Consider the following 22,221-nt stretch of genomic DNA (forward strand, 5'->3'; position numbering starts at 1 on the left):
TAAGACAAAACCAAGCCCCATAATCCTCGGTGAGTTGGATTAAATTACATGCATGGCTGAGATGTTATCACTCCAAAATCTCACTGTAGCATCATTCGTTTTGGGAGTCCAAAGATGCCCTAATGGCATAATAGGAAAAAAATTACAGGAATGTTAGCTCTCTGGTGGCAACTTTTACCCCATACCACAGACCTCTCCTTAGCACCATATTCCCCTTGAATGTAAACTCCCAAACCCAATCCATTTGTAGAATCAGAATGAATCTATAGTTTGACTTCCACAAACATTTCTTATATTCTGAAGGGTACAACTTTCTTGTCTTCAAAGATGGAGAGACTGCTGTAGTCTCTGAGAAAGCCAATCCTATGTCCAAGTCTACTTTCATGCTCCCAGGAACTACCCCATTCACAGTATGGGATTGTTCTTCCTTGCAGGTTGATCTTCCGTGGAGTGCCACTCTGCAGGCCAAATTTTCAGGCAAACGCAGTTTCTTAACCCTAATATCTGTCTGAATCAGAACTTGCAGGACTCCTGGCATGTCCTGGGCAGCCTACATAACCTGTCCACCTTGTCCCTGTTCCTCTTTCTGTCCTGGTACCCAGAGTCAGCTTTTAGTACCCAGTTGCTGTTGCAGATGGATCAAAGTTGAGATGTCCCATTTGTAATGGAATGTATATGATTTCTGTGCACAGAGGGAGGGGCCATGGCTCAGTGGTAGACCATCTGCCTTGCATGCAGAAGGTCCCAGGTTCAATCCCTGGCATCTCCATCTAAAAGGTTTTGGTAGGATAATTCTGTGAAGCAGAGGTTTGGAAACCACATCCTCCTCCCTTGAAGTCTGAATAGCAGATGAAACTCTGCTATAGTCCCCTTGGCAAACTTGGTCACAGGCTATCTTCTTGGTTGGGCATCCAGGGACTTTCTCCCACTTCCAACCACTTTTGTTTGTGCAATTTGAAGAAGAAAACCCCATTTAGCCATATCTACTGCCAAGATTGCAATGAATTGGAGTGTCCTACTACCATGTCTTTTTTAACTTTTTAATCCAACTGTTTTATAAATCAACAAGGATAATTTTATCAATAGCAGCTGCACTTGGAACACCTGAGTTGAACATTTTTTACATATTTATTAGATTAAGTACTCTCTTAGCTCTCATATTAGATAACTGTGAGGTGACACTGCGGTGCACCTGTATGCATTTCCACTCATAGCAGGATAGTTAATTACTGAATTTCGTAAATTATTGCTCCAATTTAACATAATGTGTAAACTAACAGTAGTGGTATGAGGGAAACAGCTAAGCTTCAGGCAGCGACTTACTGTAATCCTTCCTCTGTTCATTTAAAGCTTGTGTCTCTGCAGGTAGAAATCAACTACTCTAGGACGAATTCCCCACCCATCCATTATAGAGGTGACATAACCAGAGAAATTATAATGCCATATGTTCTTGTCCATAATAAAGTTCCAGTTCAAGTAGGGAAACCTGGAAGTAAATTTCTATTTTAAAAATCTCACAAAATCGTTTGGACATTTACTGAGGTAAGGCCTACCCTATTCCTACCACTCCACAGAGCAAATCTTGAAGCTCTTCTCCAGCCAAAGGAGGTTTCCTCCACCCTAAGTGGCTCTTTCTCCAATAGAAGAAGCTTCTTGAAGGAAGACAGGATCCATGCCATGAGTCTGTAGGGTTTTTTCCCCTAATTTGGGGGATCATAGTGCCATTAGCTTTGACTTTATTCATAGTTTGCATGGCAGCTGAGACATATTCATGCTGCTAGAATTCCTCATACGAAATAAGAATTGTGTGTGTAGTGTGGTTCCTCGCTAAACTTTGAGGTACATTGTATAGGAGACTGCAGTTGACCACAGCTCCCTAGCACATAACCATTACATGTGTTCAGATCCATCCTACACACATTATTTCTTTAAAAAACATTGCTGTTTCCATAACTCACATTTAAGGTAATAAAAGGGCTTTTTTCTGGGGATACTGTGTCATCTAGGCTGAGCTTTTCTATCTGCTTAGCCCCACCCCCAGCTCCCTGCCTGTACAACAAACAAACAATGTTGAAATCTGCTACTGCTTTTTAATTAATAGTTAATTTTTTGGTGTCTGTGTTGTAACAGGATGTTTCAGATTTGTTAGCTGTCTTATGCTCTTTTGAATAGAAAGGCAAGATATAAATAAATAAATACAACCATTCCTTCTAGAAAATTCCATCTCATTTTCTATATTAGCTATTAGTGCTGTCAGTTATCTGCTGAGAAGTCTCCCGACCCCAACTGTAGATGCCTGCTGCAGCTCTGGCACCTAGAAGAAGAATAATGAATCATTATGTGTCTTCATGCCTGTCTCTCTCTAATAATTGCTTGAAATTCAATGGTAGTGATGTAACAGAAGTGTGTGACACCAGCATGCCAACGGAACCTCCCATGTCCCTCCCAACCCCTCCTTGGTTGCTAGTAAACCCTCTGCGTGACAACACTACTAGCTATAGTAGTTTTTAAAAAATCATCAATAACAATATGACGGACATTGTCAGGACATTTTTCTAGGAACCAAACAGAATTATCATGGATTTTAAATTATACTGTCATCATGAATACTTTTAAATAATATTGTCAATGATGAGATATATATTTTACAAGCCCACCAAGAATGCATAAAAACTGCTATTATGGTACCATTCTGTCTTTCTTTAAAACAGTGTAATAATTCATACTAAGGTTTTTTTGCCGTCTTTCTCTCTTAATGGTGTTAAATAACAGTGTTGGCAATCTTTCACAGTGGTAAAAATAGAATATAGTAGGTTGTAAAAATATGTGTCTACACTTCCTTTTTCATTTCCTTCTTAGTGTTTCTTGAACTGTGGTTACTTATGATCATCTAACTGTAGCAAATTAGACCAATAAACCTTTGGTGGGTTAAACTGGTTAAACAACAGGAAGCAGAGAGTAGGAGTAAATAGACAGTTGTAGGAATAAATGGACACTGGTGCTATTCAATTTGTTGAAAATTATCTGGAATTGGAGATAAGGAGCAAGGAAACCAAGTTTGCAGGTGATACCAAGTTAGCAACCAAAGTGATATAGGGACTGGAGCATCTTCTCTGGAAAAGCTGAGGAGTTTGGGCTTTTTAGTTTAGAGAAAAAATAACCAAGGGAAACTAAGGTTTATAACATTATGTAAGAGTTTGAGAAAATGGAGAAAGAATTCTTTCCTGTCATAATACTAGAACTCACAGACATCTCGTGACAGGCACTAAATCCATGTCAAACAAAAGGAAGTATTATTCACTGCAGGAATAATGAACATGGCCTTAACTTCTACAGGATGTACTAAGGGTCACCAATTTGATTTGTTTTCAAAAGGAGTTAATCCAGTTCTTTGCTTGTTACCAAGTGGCATCTTGGTTCTGCCAGCCAGCAAGGATATCACTGTGCAAGGAATCAAATATACACATGTCCTACCTCTGGGCACTCTCACCCTGGAGGAGAACAGGGGAGCAGGGACACCACCTAGGGTTGACTGTTCCAAGTTAGGAAATTCGTGGAGATTTGGGGGATGGAGCCTGGACAGGGGCAAGTTTGGGGAAGGGGGGGGACCCAGTAATAACAACAACAATGTTCAATTTATATACCACCGTTCAGGATGACTTAACACCTACTCAAAGCGGTTTACAAAATATGTTATTATTATCCCCACAACAAAACACCCTGTGAGGTAAATGGGGCTGAGAGAGCTAGAAGCTGTGACTGACCCAAGGTCACCTAGCTGGCTTCAAGTGGAGGAGTGAGGAATCAAACCCGGTTCTCCAGATTAGAGTCCTGCGCTCTTAACCACTATACCAAACTGGTGATGTATAAAGCCAGTGAGTTCAGTCTCCAAAGCAGCCATTTCTTTAGGCAAACTGATCTTTATGCCCTGGGGATCAGCTGTAATTCTTGGAAATCTTCAGTCACCACCTGGAAGCTGGTAACCCTAGCACCATCCTAGGAGAGCAGCAGTCCAGTAACAGAATAGAGAGAAGAGCCATGTGGATTTGCTGGAACCATAACAGAGCAGACAGGAGGAACATCCAGTACTAGCCTCCTATGGGGTAAGGGACTCCTTGGAGAAAGGGCCTATTCTGCAGTAAGCACAGGGAGGCCAGAGTTAGGAGTGGCCAGGGCAGGGAGATAAAGGACCCCAGCTGAAGGGAGAAGGCAACTGGCTGGTAATAGCTGGAAGCTGGGGAGGCGAATAGTGACTGTCCCAAGGTTATCCAGTGAGCTTCTATGGAGAAATAAGAGAGTAGAGTCCAGATCTCCCAAGTTCTAAGTCCAACTAGCTCTATGGTAACTAGCTCTATGGATTCAGCCTTGTGAAATGGCCATTAGCATTTCTTTCCTGTTTTTATAGGCATATGATCTTCTGGGTACCCTTTACCCACTTGGAAATTAAAACCTCTTATCCCCTTTTCTTATACTTAGAGACTTGTTTTCCCTCTTCACTTTCCAGATTTATTTTTGTGCACTTGGCACTAAAATATTTACTTTGCCAAATTGCATGGAAAATCCTCATTTGGCGCTGGTTTCTGTTTCTAGGCATGGCAGGCAAATGAAAGGTATTAAAATGTGAAAGCAATCATTGGGAATATTCAGTTAGTCTCAGCATTGCCAAGTTGCACAAAATGATAAGTTGGAACAGTAGAAGTCTTTGCATTGGTTTTCTGGCAACAAAAATATAATGATATTCAGAACTATTAAAATATAAATTAAAAGTTCCATTTTGATCATCTTCTTGAAGACCAGAAACACCTATGGTAAATCAGACTACAGTCCATAACTTGCTCTTTTTCTTTTGGTCAAAAGCCAATGGAAGGCCTCCTTTATCCTGGCTTGCCAAATACATCAATCATCAGAGTGCGCAATTAGTAAAGTTTTGAATTTATGTGTAGCAGCTCTTTATAAATACATTTTCTTGACCATAGTTTAGCAGTAATTAAATCACTCTCTCCTCCATCAATATTTTCTTGCCTGTAAAACATTTTCTTAGGGAGTGGTTCCTCAGAATTTTAAAAGGTTCCTCCTTGGAAAAAAAGTTGGGAAACACTGACTTACATTAATCATTTATTAAAAAGAAGAACATTTTGAACAGTCTTAGCATTAAAGCTTATCTTTTCAAAGTACAGTTTAAACTGTTGAAGTAACTACTGTCAGTAACCAAAGATGAGAATTTGCAGGCTTTCAATAAAAGTAACAAAAAATCTGCCTTTTTATAAAACTGTTGGTCAAAGCTGTTACACGTGTACCTTTAAATTGCGTGTACATCTTTGTACTGTTTTAAGTTTAACTCAGTGTTCATAAAAATCAATTATGCTATCCATTTAATTTATTTTTGGAGTTGAAATACAATTTCAAGAACAACAGGGTTAAAATTGAATGTATTTGATGTTTTATTATGTAACCTATTTGCTAATAACAAATTTGGAGTGAAACAATATAATTGAAAGGAAAGAAAGAATCGACTCAGTTTTCCATGGAAGAAAGGCAAAGCTCAGATAAAAACAGGAGGACCAGCTGTATGGACATTTGTTATGGCGCCAGGACCACAAAGAGCAGCAGTGCCTCCCCTGCCAGAACCCTCAAGAGGGTCAGAGGCACCACGAGAGGATTTTTGTATTTGCACTCTCATCTCTCCCATGTTAAGTGAGACCATTTAAATGCCTTTCCATGAACCACCAAAATCTTGGAACCAACACTGAACCCATTGCACTCTCAGACATACAAACTAAATGCATGCTAGGCCCAAGCTGGCTAAACAGGGCTTTTAAACAAAGGAAGGATGAATAGACAGGCATAGGATAGTTAACAACACTAGAGGTTTGGAAACTGGTCTGATGGAGGGGTAGAGAAAGGCAGACGCAGCATTGCATTAACAAAAGGGAAGAAGAGATGCTAAATCAACTTGCTAGACTGAGCAAGTGTCTGGGTCTTCTGGCTCCAATTTGTACCAAAGCTAGACTAGACAAACAAGGCTTCAGAACAGATCCAGTTGGCCTAAGTCTGCTCAGGAATCTTTAGATTCTGGCACATGTATCGGCCTACTTCATGACCTAAGATGCTATGGGAGCATAGATTCTCTGATGACAGTATTTTCCTCTCTCACCATCGAAAACGAGAAACAATATTGCAACATTATATAAATATACAACTAGGGGACACGCAAGGACTTGTGAAGGACATTTCATTTCCTTTCCCCCCACTATTTCCTCCATCTCATCCCTGAAAGTCCCCATAGCCTGTCTCCTTTTCCTGCCTCCTTCTCTCCTTCCCACCAATGAGCCCACCTACCTGTATCTGCCTGTCTTCAGTTTTTCCTCCTCCCCTTCCCTACCCCTGGCAGCCTCTACCCAGGAAAACTGTGACCCACTTGTGTGTGGCCACTGGCCAGGTCCAATTTTGTGATGTTGGCCATTGGGCCAGGCCCAGCTGCATGGTAGGGAACCTGCAAGGACTTGCAGGGGGATCCTCCTTTTCCCTTGTATCCCCTTTCTCTCCTCTGGCAAGCATTCCCTGATTCCTTCTCTCCTTCCCACCTACCAACCAACTTATCTTTTTTCTGCTCCCTGACTATATTTATTGTTTATTTATTTAATCTATATCCCACCTTTCTCCATAACAGGGACCCAAAGCAGCTTACATAATTTCCCTCTTTTTCAGTTTATCTTCACAACAACCTTGTGAAGTAGGTTAGGCTGAGAATGTATAACTGGTGTAAGGTCAACTTGTGAGCTTCCATGGCAAGGTGGTGATTCAAACCTGGGTCTACTAGATCCTAGTTTGAAACTCTAACCACTACACATTACTGGCTTTCATAGGGTGGCTGCTGTTCAATTGTAGCAAGCAGCCACTCCTGGGTAAGTCATGCATATTGTGTTGTATGGAGTCACCTATGTGCCTGGCCCTAATAAGTCCCCCATCAAAGGTCCAAATAGCCCTTGAAAACCTGCCTTTTACTGACAGAAACGAAGACTTAAAGGCTGGCAGTACTGTTGTGGTTGTCCAGTAACCTCCACAGGGGCCACTGGAGAGGGCATTCATTTCTTAAAGGTACAGGTGCTATTTCTATTATTTTATGTGTTTTAAACCCTCAGTGTATTTTTTTTTTAGCTTTCAGATTTTTTTTTTGCAAACCTTTAGCTTTTTTCAGGTTTGTAGAAAGATCTGGCTTGTCTGTCCATGTCTCTAGTCTCCTGATTTAAACATCCACAGATATGGCCACATTGTGAATTAGATTTATTGATGATGTTAGTTTAAACCAGTGAGATAGTAATAATCTCAGATTTTCAGTGTTCACTTCTGCAGATTTATCTTTTGTGTTGAATTAGGTGGAAACAGCAACTGATTCAGATACTGAGAGCAGAGGTCTACGGGAATATCATTCTGTTGGAGTGCAAGTTGAAGATGAAAAACGGTATGTCAAACAGAGACAGAAAGAGGGGGGATGTTATAAGTGTGTACATAACAAACTTTCATAAATTCATAAATGTATTTGTATTTTATACATTCACAAATTTTATAAATTGTATTTGTAATTTATAAATGTATTTTACATGTATATTATGCATACCAGTACTATTATGCATACCAGTACTCTTCCAATAAACTTTTGGATAATAACTATAAACAGCCTCCCCACACACAGTATTTTAGACTTTTGGATTTACACTTTATTTACTTTTATTCAGTTTAATGATAATGTGAGCCACAGCAGGATTTGAAAGATATTTCTAACTTCGTTTTCTAAAGTGGGAACAAATCAATATTTGCTTCCAAATGTGTTTAAAATGATTTTCATTCATATCTTTATTGTGAATGATAGTAATGTATCCTATGCAGACATTGTTTCATTCAACTCTTTTATTCAAATCAGTATAGTTATTTTGGATCAATATTGCTGAAGAATAATAAAAGAAAACTCCAAATTGGAACCACAGTTACCGTATTTGGACCATGTATGAACTTGTTTGGTTTTCTTTTCTTTTCCTTTCATCCTGCTTCAGACATGGACGGTTTAAGCGCTCAAACAGTGTCACAGCAGCTGTTCAGGCTGACCTAGAACTTGAAGGCTTCCCGGGACATATAACAATGGAGGATAAGGGACTTCAATTTGGTGGCTCTTTCCAGAGGCATTCAGAACCTAGCACCCCTACTCAGTATGGTGCAGTAAGAACTGTACGGACCCAGGGGCTATTTAGTTACAGAGAAGATTATAGGACCCAAGTAGACACTTCCAATCTTCCACCACCTGAACCCTGGTTGGAACCAGCCATCGAAACAGTTGAAACAGGGCGGATGTCTCCTTGTCGAAGGGATGGGTCTTGGTTTATGAAGTTACTACATACTGAGACAAAGAGAATGGAAGGATGGTGTAAAGAGATGGAGAGAGAAGCAGAAGAAAATGATCTTTCTGAAGAAAGTAAGAGCCTATCTATGTATCTTATACCTTCCATTTTTAATTTTATTTTAAGATAATTATGTTGGCTGTCTTTTATTCAGTTGACACATCCATAATATAGTAGTAGCTGATTTGTCACCACTAGTAATCAGGAGATTGAATCTTGGTGACCAACAAGGTAAGTCTCCACCATAATCTGTCAAAGGAGTAACACATTTTTTGAAAGTTACCAATGACATAGAGAAGAAAAGTCGCTCTTTCAAAATGTTGGTAGGTTTCTTATTCTGGTGGGTAACAGCATCAGTGTCATGGGTTGGAAGGGACATGTTACTAGTTTACGCACATGTATATCCTCCACTTCTTTCCTTTAAAATCTTAGCAGTCAGCAGATCCCAAAGGGATTTACTTAATATGCCTGTACAGAGCAGGAAACAAGAGTCAAACTTCACCGGTTACTACAAGCAATATTTGGCTATGAAACTGAGCCAATATCTGTGACCTCTCGATTGACAATTCATAAGGCAAATTTTCGGACCCCAAAAGTTTGTTTAAAACAGTGGATCAGTTTGTTCTGAACTTTTATCATGTAGATAATTGGTAACTCTTGCTGCCAATTTTATATTTGGGTGCCACTTCATTTTTAAGGCGCCTGTTTTAATTTCAGTTAATTTAATGTGCCTACCAATAAAATAATACACTTGAACCCAATCATAGTACAAGCAGCCAATATAGAAACAGCAGTCCACAATAATATATGTAACACAATAACATGAATCCCATTTCTCTTTAGTATGGGAAATTATTTATCTCAAAAAATAGATCTGCTCAAAAAAATTAAATCAGTGTGGAAATGAGATCAGCACAACATATTAATCTTTTAAAGTTTATTAAACTTCCAGATGAAAAGCACATATACTCTGCACGTGCCCTCATGGATTGATAAGCATATATTCAGGATGACACAGAGATTATCACAACATAGATTCTTGCAGTAGCTTAAAGACTTATTGTGCCTTGAGACATAATAAATCTGTTAGTGTTTAAGGTGCTCAAGAATCTATTGTTTACACTGAAACAAACACGACTACCCCTCTGGAATTTGTCACAACATGAAATATATCTTAATCTACCCACATAATATTTATTTATTGAGACATTTATGCCCTGCCTTCATTTCATTGAAACAGCAAGATGGGTTTCCATATATATATATATATGGAAATTCCTTGAAGAGAACAAGTTATCTTAGCACAAGATTCAGGTACCACCATTTCCAGCAGTGAAATATTGTTTGGGGTGAATTTTATGAAAAGTCTGTATATGTTTGCCTTCCTTTATGTATTGATGTAGCCTGAGTATATTATTTTCTAAGATATAACTGATAATATTTATGATATTTTACATTTTTATAGGATTTATTCCTACCCATAAAGGTAAAGTCTAAGTAGAAATGCATTTTGAAATAAGTTACTTTTGGTGAATTAAGATCATATAAGTAAAGTGGCAGTGAGATTCCAAAACACTATATGCACGGCAATCTAATTAATTACCACAATTTAATTAGTTCCATGTTGATTATGGATATATATTTCTGCGCTGTTCCAAAGACTAGTTTCTAAAATCATAGCGATTGCCCTGTGATTATCTTGTGTTATTGGATAACTTATTTGTGAAGTAGTTTTTACTTTTATTCCTTAGATATTTAAGGCAGCTTTCCCAAAGGAAGATAATTATATATTTTTATACTTACCATCAGGGGCTGGTAATCTATCCAATTGCAAGAAGTTTCCAGTTGGTTAATAATGATAAACTAACATAACCTCAGGACCCAGTCCTTTTTACAAGCCATCTATAGCCCAAATTAGATGTGCTAGGAAATCCATGTTTGTTCATATTTGCCAGTTTGGTGTAGTGGTTAAGAGTGTGGGACTCTAATCTGGAGAACCAAGTTTGATTCCCCACTCCTCTACTTGTAGCCAGCTGAGTGACCTTGGGTCAGTCACAGCTCTTCCAGAGCTCTCAGCCCCACCCGCTTCACAGGGTGTTTTGTTGGGGGGATAATAACAACAAATTTGGTAAACCGCTCTGAGTGGGCATTAAGTTGTCCTGAAGGATGGTATATGAATCAAATATTGTTGTTGTTGTTTTTGTTCTGTGTCTGTCCATTGATGTTTACAGCAGCAGTAGCAGTGTGTGTATCTATTCTTTGCTGAAAGCTGACCACACAGGTATAGGATTGCCATCAGGTCTATAGAAAAATATCCTGCCTCTTCCGTGGATGCTTAAGATGTGGAAATGGGCAGCGGAAGCTTTTCATGGCATGGAGATAAATCATATAACCTGGTCAATAACTTCCCTTTAACCCTCTATAAAAGGGCAGGACAATTTTTCTCCTGAGAATGGGAAACCATATGCAAGTAAGCACTCTACAATTCTGCCCCATGTTACTTCATTATGCTTGGTTAATTGAAACATTTTCCCAGCTCCCATCCAGGGTTGGAGCCAAGCTGAGGGGAAAAAATGCCAGTGTGTCTAGTTTTGCCCTCCGTTAGTGTCCGTTGCCAGAATCATGCATGCATTCTTCTGCCATCTGGAATAGCATCACATGGCACAGAGTTTGCCCCTTCTGCAAACGCATCATGCGTGGATGGATTCTATTGCAGATATTTGTTAGGTGAGTTACTTCTGTTCCAACAGATTCAAGTCTGGTACATTCTCATGGAATCATTTGAGATTTCAAGCCAAATATCTCTTAAAGGTGTTTCGGATAAAGAGATGTTTTTATACGGTTGCCAAATGCCAACTTCCAAGTGAGGCCTGGAAATCTCCCAGAATGGCAACTGATTTCCAGATTACAGAAATCAGTTCCCCTGGAGAAATTGGCTGCTTTGGAGAGTGGCCTAAATGGCATTGTACCATGCTGAGGTCCCTTCCGTCCCCAAATCTTACCCTCCTCCAGGCTCCACCCACAAATTGAAACAAAAAAGAGAGAAGGAGAAACTGCTGAATGGAGAAGAGAAAAAGATGTGCTGAGCACCAGAGGTTATAAACATTTATAAAACAATAATTCATTGCTAAACATATGCGTGAAAGCAGTGTTGTACAGAGACAATGATAGTAATGCACAAAAAACAGTGAATAATGTACATGCACAAACATCACTGTAAATGTCACTGATGACTTTTTGTGCTTGAATTGCTATGTTTTCTGTGCATTACTTGCAATGTTTATGTACATTGTTCACTTGTTTGTGCATTACTATCATTGTTTCTGTACAACACTCTGCTTTCATGCATACATGTAGCAATTAATTATTGTTTTACAATTGTTTATAACCTCTGGTGCTCAGCACATCTTTTTCTCTCCACCCACAAATCTCCAGGAATTTCCCAACCTGGATTTGTCAATCCTAGATGTTTTAGGAACCACAGGTGGAATATTGAATAAAACCTATGGCAAGGTCTCGGAATTCCTGATTCATTGCAGAAAAAAACAGTTCATCTGCAGTGCCTCATTCTGTTTTATTGTGCAATCTTTGTGCTAGTAGACAAAATGTGAGATGAATTATATGAGACAACTGTCATCCCTGTAAACCTTCAGTTTCTGAAATAGTCAAGGGAATCACTCAAATGGAAATGTAAACAGGCTTTTTTAAATACCCTGCAAGAATTAAATATAGACCTTCTTTCCCTCTCCCCTCACTTCTACCTGCTTCTGAATTTTAAAGCAAGTCAAGTACATTCATAGCAATATATAAATAACCAGCTATTCTTTTTATATTCTTTTTTATATATTCTTTGTATATGGCTTAGTGCTATGCAAGATCAAGGTCAAGGCAAGATCCTTGACTGGACTTTGGGTCTTAATGGGCATAGTCTAACGTGCAGTCAATCCCATCAATACCAAGCCGATTCCCATTCTTCCTCATCACTTTAATTTGTTTCTAAAGTGTAGGGGGCAACCAATGCTGTACAAATGAATTATTTCAATCATTTCAAATCAAACATGCTTTATATACCTCAGTCATAGATCCAGAGGAATTAGCCGTGTTAGTCTGTAGCAGCAAAATCGAAAAGAGTCCAGTAGCATCTTTAAGACTAACCAACTTTACTGTAGCATAAGCTTTCGAGAATCACTGTTCTCTTCGTCAGATGCGCATCTGACGAAGAGAACTGTGGTTCTCGAAAGTTTATGCTACAGTAAAGTTGGTTAGTCTTAAAGGTGCTACTGGACTCTTTTCGATTTTATATACCTCAGGGCACTCTACTTGTACCATGTGCTCTACCTCTGCAGCCAGATCTACTGTCCAGGTACAGCTAAGTCAATTGACTGAAATTCGATCCCATCCCACCATATTCATTGAAAACCTTGTCAATAATGCAAGTTACAAATCTCTTCCAAAGAGAACAGAAAAAGACACTAAAGGGACAGTTCTAGGTAATCATTCAGTGTAAAGGAAAACCCAATGTTGGGATTCAGACTGCATCACAGCTAGTTTTAAGCTCATGGCTTTTTCACACCAGAGACTAAAAGAGCTAGTATTGTTGTTCTAGCAAACTACGGCTGGCAACCAAGCTATTTTCAGAAAGTGAGGGGAAAGCGTGGCCAGTTCCGCCCTGTTACTCACCCTGGGGATTGGCCTTTGCCTACAAAGCTGCTGACTGTGTATACAATTCACAGTAGGCCAGGATGTAGAGTCTCATGATTGTCTGAGGCTGTTTCCAAGATTCATACACATCCCAGTATGACAGGAAGTGATGAGCGGGGTAATTCACTAGACATGGCATAGGAATCCCTGGCAACAATAACCTTGGGGTACTTGAAAATGGACTGCACCCATTTTATCATGGAATTTTATAGAAAGAGAAATATATCTTTCAATTTACTGAAGCAACTCATCTCACAACCTCCAATAATGCTCTAATGGGTGTTTTTATAAACTTCTGGCATTCACAATGCCAGCACTATGCATCTTACACTGAAGGAACACACTGCCCTAGTCTGAGGGCAGTGGTAGTATACAATCCATTCATGTAACTTGCAACTTAATATGCTTATCCTTGAGAAATTTTCAGTATCTTCAATTTCAGCAGCTTAGTTCCACATCTTTCCTCTTAATTTCCCAGTCTTTCTTTAGTTTGAGTCAACCACGAATACATTCTGGCTATCAACATTTTCAGCTTTTAAAAATTATGTTGCAGTCCTACACCTTTAAAATCATTGAAAGTAAGCAAGGATAACTCGGGGTGCTTGTGCAATCCCAAATATGAAGCAGACTTTCCTTGTGCCAACATCACTGAGTTAAAATTATCAAGTGAACCACTCTAAATTCAGAAAGCGTTTATGATCCAATGAGCTAGTCTGTCAACCATGCTTTTTAATCCTATCTATCCTGTAGGCTGCAATTTAATGAGAAACACATAAACACTATGTGGGCACAATCCAAGAATAGTTGTGTGACAACATCCCATTGCAAACCATGCCATAGGACCTGGTCATTACTATAAGTCCCCTCAATTTCAGTGGCACTTAGTTACAAATAACTTTTGCTAGTTAATGCTCTACATTTGCAAAATCATAAGCAGAATTCCCCCCCCCCCAAAAAAAAATCACTGGAGGGTTTGGTCTTGTTGAAAGCAATGGAATGCAACAGATGTAAAAACCCCAATTTGGCAGCTCACTTGGTTTGCAAAATAAACTCTCAGGCCTTGTTGATGGACTTTTTTCTTCATACAATCCAGAAAGACTGTGAAGTCAAAGGGTTTTTGTTAACCAAAATGCTTTCCACAAGGAGATTCTTTGGATTAACAGGCTGTATTTTTTTAGATAGGCATCAATAATGTATTATACAGAACGTTTATAAATAGAAGAATCAAAATAAGAGATAAGGACCATAGACTTCACCACTATGTACTATCTGTTGCCTTATGTCCTATCTGTTGCTTCAAGTATGTACTACTTGTTGCTTTAAGTACAATCCTACTGGGTAGTTCTATGTTATTTAATATGGCAGCCTTATAATTGTTTTTGCTCTGTTTCAGCTTTTCTTCAACTCTATATTGGATTTTTGCTGATGTTATGTCTTTGTAAATTTGCATTTATATTCCCTATGGTATTTTTATTGAACTGACCTTGATATTGACTTTACTATTGATATTGACTATGTAATCCACCTTGAACCTCAGTAAGAAAGGCAGACAATAAATGACATAAATATATTGAGTACATGTATTCAGGGAATGGAAATGTGGAGGTAAAATATTGTTGGTATTACAGAATACAGTTCTTGTAACAGGCAAAATAGTATCCTTGAAGCTTACTTTCATATATTTTTGGTTCTTAACAGTGAGAGGTATTTTACTTAGTAATTTAGTTACAGCAACAATGTTTCTTCAGAAAGTTTTCTATGACAGTTTAGGTTTCCTAGAGTCAGTCTAAAACCATTTCCCCTTCACAACAGACCTGGGGTCCTCCTCAGAGCCAACCCTCTTAGAAACTGGGCAGGCATTAATCTTCTTCTCCTCAGAAGATATAACACTTCTTCTTTTGGCTTGAAAGGGAGTCTCAACCCACTAGTCAATCACTCTTACCAAAACACAATCCAGGCTCTCTGGTGTCTGTGTAAAGCATGCTTCAGCTTATGCTGACACTTATACTTTGAATTCCTAGAATTCTTCCTCAGGAGAGTAATACTACAGTTAAGGCAAAAAGAGTCCTTTCTTGTCAGACTCACTCACACTCAAAAAAAAAATCCTATCAGAAACCAACTGAGTGCCTTCAGATTGATTCTAACTGACCAACAGAGAAGAGGGAGCAGCCTGTCACTCAAGCTCTAAGGAATAGTTAACCCTTCCCCTCCAAGCTTCTGATTTTGCTGCACTGTGGACACCTGCTGTTAAGTGCAGTCCATCACTGCTTACGATTGCACAGTGATTTACTTAAGAAAGTATGACTAAAGCTAGACTTTCTAATGTGATCGTACTTGCAAATAAATCTACAAAACTGCTAGTCCCCCAAAGTCTTTATAGACACCTGCTGTGTATAAACGTGTTAGTCATCATAGCAAATTGACACACTAAAAGAAAAAAAACCCTACCTGTGTCTATATATAAGGTTCTCTGCCCAGAAGTGACTCTTACACACTACAGGTGATCAGGAAAATGGGTATACAAATTTGGGTTATACCCAGAAACTAGTGCCATATGTATTTTTGTTGATTTTATAGCATCATGAAATACGACCATCAATCAAGCTAAGTACCAGAATATGGCTACCTGTGGCATAATTTTTCAGGCAATTGAACTCTTTAAAATGTGCTGAAAATTGTAGCATACAATATATAATCCAGTTGCGATAAAGGGCTTTATAGTAGTTGTTTTCTTTTGTGAGGTCAGTTTAAGAGGCACAGGCAGAACAGAATGAAGGCATGCAAATGTGGGCCTGTAACCCCATATAACTATACCCTTTGTAATCATTTTGCAATGGCTTCATGCTGTGAAGCAGAGTTTAGGCAGACAGGTGAATTCTCTCTGACTAGCATGCTCCAAATGAAGGCTTCGAGTAATGGAGGATAAATTGGGAAGAGAATAGGGGTTGTGTAATTTTTGTAAATGCTATTTTTCTACTCTGGTTTGGATAGGAGTTTTTCAGGTAGTCAAGTATAGGCATTGGAGTTCTTCCTATAAAAGGATGGCACAACACAAGAAGAGTCAGAGAGAGGTCACTCTGGGACTACTTAGAAACAACACAAATAAAATATCTCTCTTCTGCAGCCTACGTTTCTTCACTTACCAGCTCTTTGTTACAGACCAATAATGGAAGATACAGTAATTTTAGTTATTTAGGCTTTTTAAAAATAGAAGTTTCTGTTTATTTCTTTAGATATTTACTACCTGATATTTACTACCTGAAATTATTAAATCTGAATCTCAAGAATCTCTCTACAATTATCTGTAAAACAATAGTCATTCTAATAAGTGCAACTGGTGTGTTAACGTGTGATGAGAACAGAAATATTTTCCAAATTAGTTACTGCAGGGCAGGACTAGATACATTATCACTATTGAAACATCATCTCAAAATGTTTCACAAGTGAAGGTGGTAGAATCCACTGTATTGGGTAGATGTCATAAAAATATTTGCCAATGCAACAGACTAGATGGAATGACAAGATAGATAGTAATGAAGCCTTTCAGAATGAAATTCTGTAAAGGATACTAGTTCTATTTTGCTTTACATGTTATACATGTTAATGTTATACATACAAATAAACTACATTTGATTAAGGAATCATTAGAATGGCACTGCAGTGCTACAAGAAGATCATCTTCCATTTCACTTCCATTTCATTAGGGTCTGAGAAGTCCCCCTGTGGATATGATAAGTTAACATAGATGCATTTTGCAAATATTATGACTGCCTATCTAACTTGTCCTGCGCTCTTCAGGCAGGCTGAGTCTAGGCTTCTCAGGAGTCAAGCCTAAGGTTTGGCTGGCTAGACTTTAAGACCATCGGCTCGAGCTTGGAGCTCAGAGCTTGTGCCTAGTTGACCGGTTCAGCCAGCAAGGTAGCCTTCTCAAGCCTCAGCCTAAATAGGATGAGAGGTAATCTGTATCAGCTGCATCTACTGGCAGGTGCTGAAGTTCCTGAGGCTGCTCTGTGTTTTGGCCAGAATCCTGTGAGGAAGTATTAGACTTATTGTTCTCCCATTCAGGGAAGGGTTCCCCTGCTCCCACCGTCCACCCCTGCCACCACTTACCTCCTGGGAGTGATGTCTTTGCGCTGTCCCGGGAGTGCTCCCGCACTTTGCATGGGGCCCAAATTGGCCTGGTGTGAAGCACGCATTAGATCCTGGGCCTGCACGATGATGTCATTTCCCAGAAGTGATGTCATTACACAGGCCCAGGAGCGCACACATGTGCAAAGAAGAAAAAATAGGTAAGTGCCGGGTCTCCCCCTCTCACCAGAAGGGCAAGGGGATCTGGCAAACCTAGAAAGTACCACTGTCAGCACTCTGCTGTGGATCTAGAGAGAGGTTGTGTGCAGCCAGTCTGCCACTTGCCCTCCTTTGTGCCACCTCAGCCATCATTCCTGAAGAGTAGTAGAGGGTCCTGGGAGGATATAGACCCAGGTATAAGCCCTGCCTGCTAACTCTTAGGCCAGTGGTATGGCTGCTGGTCCTGGTGCTGCTGGTTTGTCCTCAGCAGGTACTCCTGCAGTACTGGTCTCTCCCTGCTCCCAATGGCCCTCCTCAGCCACCTACTTGGGCACCTCGGATGCCTTCCCTGAGGAATCTGAGTCACCGAGATGGTCAGAGGGGTCATGATGAAACTAAAGAATTTTAATTGATTGATCATCTGCCTTTTTTAAAATTAAATTTTTAAACATATGCACTTTAACAAAGCATCTCTAGCCTTTTTTATATGCAAGGAAATGTGGGATAACCCATAGTAATAAATATAATTATGACCTTTATCCATAATCCCAACTGATTAATATTTTCCTTCACGGATTGGAAAAAGACATGCACTTCATCACTATGCTGATGTATATTCACTACACACTGAGGATACTCAATAACTTGATGGAATAGCTAGATACCAGATACTAAAAGTTTCTATATTGTATATTCTCTGTGAAAGCCACATCTAGATAATACTAAAAACTGTACAAAGTAAAGTTAAATTGGTAACCTGATAGATATCATTTTAAATGATTGATTTCATAAATATATGTGTGCATTGTTTTTCTTCAAACTCAGAGTGATGGTAATCATCCTGCCTGTTTAGTTCTAGGTAAGATCCGAAGTGCCGTCGGAAGTGCTCAGCTGCTTATGTCTCAGAAATTCCAGCAATTCTATTGGCTATGTCAACAGAATCTGGTAAGTCAATGCTCTTTAACATCGCTGGATAGATCTGACCTATGTCCAGCTCTGTCTCAAGAGTTAGCTATAATACTTGGTGATGACAGCTGTGTTTGAAGTCTTTGTTTTGTTGGCTTTCCAACACAATCTACTCTTACACAATTCCAGCTGATGCAGAAGGCAATGTGGTGCAGTAGCTGGAGCATGTTGACTGTAGAGTTGCAGATTCCGCTATGAAACTTACTAGGTTTGTTATTGGCCTCAGGCTTGCTAGTGACGTGATAGAGTACAATAAATATGAGTTATAACAAGTAGAGAGAAACACATGGCTATGCTTAGGTATTATTTTATCTGTTTTTTCCTTATTAATGGAACAAGAAAACAGTAAAATCTGCGTGAGGGAAGTTATTTTGTTTTGAAATGGCACATGAAAACCTGAAATATAATAGGATAAGAAAATGATTTAATACATGATTTAATAGGATAAGAAAATGATTTAATACAGTTAAGGAATTGTACCTCGAAGAAAATAGGCAGGCGATAGAGCTGTATAGCAAAACTTCAAGGACTCCAGGAAGTCCTTTCAGGGCTGTTGCGAGAGCTACCAGGGTAAAGGTTTTGCTCCCCTCAGAGTCCGTGTTCCAGTCCAAACATCATATTATATGACTCTTCCAGCTCCGTAGGCCCTTCAGATTGACGAAGGACCTCAAAATTTGGTTCCCTTATTTCAAATCGTTGTCAGCAGCCCCGAGCGCATTACATATGCTACTTTGTACAGATCATATTCTAGAAAGACACAGATAGCCATTTTAAGCATTATTGGAATAACTGTGAGTTGCTACTCAGGGATTTGAAAGTTGTGTAGAAAACTATGAATGAATGACCTCGACTAGGATCCAGAGATCTATTTAAGGCTCATCCAAGTGTTAGGCACGTCCAGTGAAATTTACTTTGTGCAGCAGACCTTATCACAGTTCACTTTTGAAAGTCCCCTCAGAATTTTCCTGTTCCCTCAGGTTTGGCAGGTGACTTATTGTCTGACACACGTCCAAAGTATTGCTTAGAGACATGGAAATGGTTGTACGTATGTCTCTCTGATCCTAGCCAGTGATTTCCCCCCCTCCTAATATGATGATTGTCCTACAAGTTCCAGTGAGACTGTGCTAATCCCTGCACTCAGTGCAGACAATCCATCTTGGTGGGGTCAGTGTGGTTGGTACAGTAAAAAAAAAATAGTGATTGTGGCATAAAATCTGTACAATAGCTGACGCCTCTTCCTTGAGGTACGTCCTTCCAACTTCTGTTTTCCTGCTCCAGCACTAAATCAGCCATGGAGAAAACTTCTGTCAGAATGCAGTATCAGTGAAAGACAACATTTCCTGTTGGAATGAGAGAACTAAATAAAATTTTGAGTTGGCATCAGAGGATGTGACCTATAAATCTGTCTTATTTAAAATCAATCATTCTGTAATATTTACAGTTTAACCTTTAGCAGCATGACAAGGCATTCATGCTCACATGCCTCTTTGAAACTTGTTTGAAACGCAAGTGAGAGTTCTCTGGGCTGGGTTTTTTTCCTGCCATTTGCACGAGTGGTAACTAGTTTAGTTAATGCCCCAGGCAGTGAAGTTACTCTTTTCTCACTTCTCTGTTACCATTATTTATATCAATGCTGGTGAGAGAGCTGCGTCCACACCGAGAGGGGCTTGGGGGACTTGAATGAAGTGATATATTCTGATTGATTCCTGCAGGCCACCAACAGAGTGAGGGCATCAAGACAAATGAGTCAGGCCACATACTCAGAAAATACACTAAATGCTCTGCAACTCTTTTTTTTCCATTTTCCATTTGTGTGTGTGTGTATATACGTGCATTCAGGCAGCAGGAACTACAGGAAACTCATTTTTGATGTCAAAATGCAAACAGAAGAGTTTAATTGCCACTCTTGTTATAGCAAAGCTAGATGAGATTCAAGAGCATAGCGGCTACATCACCTGCCCTCTCTAATTTTCTTTCTTTTAAAGCTGCTGTAGGAGAGAAGATTTTGGACAGAATATGTGGCACTGGGACAGGGAAAGTTTAGCACCACACCCTTTTCCAGATAGAAATCTCCCTTCCCTTAGAGCTGATGGTGGGCATTTATCCCATACATATGTCAAATGAAGCTGCCTTATACTGAGTCGGATCCGTGGTTAGATTGCCAGGTACCCTTACCCTCCCAGTGGAAGGAGGGGGACCCAGCCCTTACCTTTCCTGCCGTGTTCACCAGGATGGTGTGATGAGTGGCACACCCAGGGTGGCATGCTGATATCACTTCCAGGTCATCATTTGGGGCCGAAATCAGCCCACAGTGGAACACAGGAGCATTCTGGGGCGGCATGATGATGTCACTCCTGGAAGTGATGTCATCATGCCGCTCTGGGAGTGTGCCTGGGAGGCCTGTTCCCCCACCAGCCATGTGAGTGGTGGAGGGTAGAAGCAGGGGATCCCCTGCCTCCACTGTGGGACCTGGGATCCCTGCCCTTGGTCCATCAGAATCTGTACTGTCTGACTGGCAGCAGCTCTCCAGGGTCTTGGGTCTTTCTCATCACTTGTTAGTTTACCTGATTTTTTCAGTTAGGGATGCTGGAGATTGAACCTGAGATCCTCTGCATGCCAAGCTGATGCTCTTCTACTGAGCCACAGCCTTTCCCCATTTCTATTCACCAAAAAGAGCACGGGGAAAGGATTATCTCACCTCCGGCATCAAGGGACTGATCCAGATTGCGGTGGGAGCCCTCACAGCTTCTTCTAAATTTAAGTAGAAGAACTGGGAAACTTGTTAACCAGGGCTGCCAACCTCCAGGTGAGGCCTGGGTATCTTATACATGCAGTATTTTAGTAATGTTCCAAGGAAGGGATATTAAGTGAGAAGGATGGTTTTTAGGGCACCCACTTAAGTTCTCTCTCTCTGCAGTCTGCAGCCTATACAGTCACTCACTGGCTTAGAGGAGCCTAGAGAAAGAGCTGCAGCTGCCCTTCATCACTGGCCCTCTTGTTCCCTCCCCCTAACTCTGTAAAGAAAAAATACAAAACACCAGTACAGCAGCATGCATTATTAGCTTGAGCTTCATTTTAGGCATTTATGTTGGTTTTGCTTCTGCCTGTTTTAATATGTCTTAATACATTTGACACTCTCTTCCTCTTCTTTTTGAGAGTGGCCAAGAACAACATTTTGTATATGTTACTTTCTGCACAGAATGGTGCCAAATCTAACTTGGAGTGTGCTTTAGATGAAGTTTTCTTGAGGGGAGGGAAGATTCCAGTTTGGAATGTGGATGAATATAGCACAAGTGCACCAAATGGATAATTGTCCTGCTGTTTCTTTCTACATATGTTTCAGTATTTGGAAAGAGCATTTTTTTCCACCTCCCCAACACAGATTGATAGAAGATGCATGTATAAATGTGCTCACTTCAGTCACTCTGAAAGTTCAGAGTTGGAAAACTGAAGAGCGGCAAGTTGACCTTCATGAATACCAGCTGCTCAACTGTCCAGGGGAGCAGACAAGAGCGATGTGGGCTGACAATGCTGTCCACATGGGAGAAGACATGCTTGTTCTGCATGGTTGTTGGAGAGCACAAAAGGAGTCTCTGAGCCTCAAGAGAGAGGTCTGGCCATACTGCCTAATAGGAGAGGCAGAAGGCAACTTATAGGGCTCCCCACAAGGTAGTCCCTGACTATTGCCTCCACCAAATCTTGGCACATACGCCTGATGTACCCAGAGGTACCAGCTTCCTTCCTGACAGTCTCCATCTCCAGGGACATCTGGAGACTGGCTGTGGAGGAGGAGGTGTGGGCAGCAGAGCTGCATTCCCCATCCTCTTACCTCCCAGGCAACACTCCCCTCTTGGCCCATGAATGCTCCATCCAC

The 22,221-nt window shown here is 40.1% G+C and overlaps 1 protein-coding gene and 1 non-coding gene across 2 annotated transcripts in view; both read left to right on the top strand.

The window, feature by feature from the left end:
* Positions 1-22,221, top strand: part of DLGAP2 (DLG associated protein 2) — a 98,472-nt gene that overhangs the window by 62,388 nt on the left and 13,863 nt on the right. Inside the window, exons 6-8 of the mRNA XM_054979527.1 lie at positions 7,377-7,462; positions 8,052-8,467; positions 18,235-18,326. Coding sequence (XP_054835502.1) covers positions 7,377-7,462; positions 8,052-8,467; positions 18,235-18,326 — 594 coding nt within the window. The remainder of the gene's footprint in view (positions 1-7,376; positions 7,463-8,051; positions 8,468-18,234; positions 18,327-22,221) is intronic.
* On the top strand, positions 695-769 carry TRNAA-UGC (transfer RNA alanine (anticodon UGC)). The gene has a single exon. It is a non-coding gene; the product is annotated as a tRNA-Ala (tRNA).

This window comes from Eublepharis macularius, chromosome 1, assembly GCF_028583425.1.
Source record: "Eublepharis macularius isolate TG4126 chromosome 1, MPM_Emac_v1.0, whole genome shotgun sequence".
NCBI classification, from domain to species: Eukaryota; Metazoa; Chordata; class Lepidosauria; order Squamata; family Eublepharidae; genus Eublepharis; species Eublepharis macularius.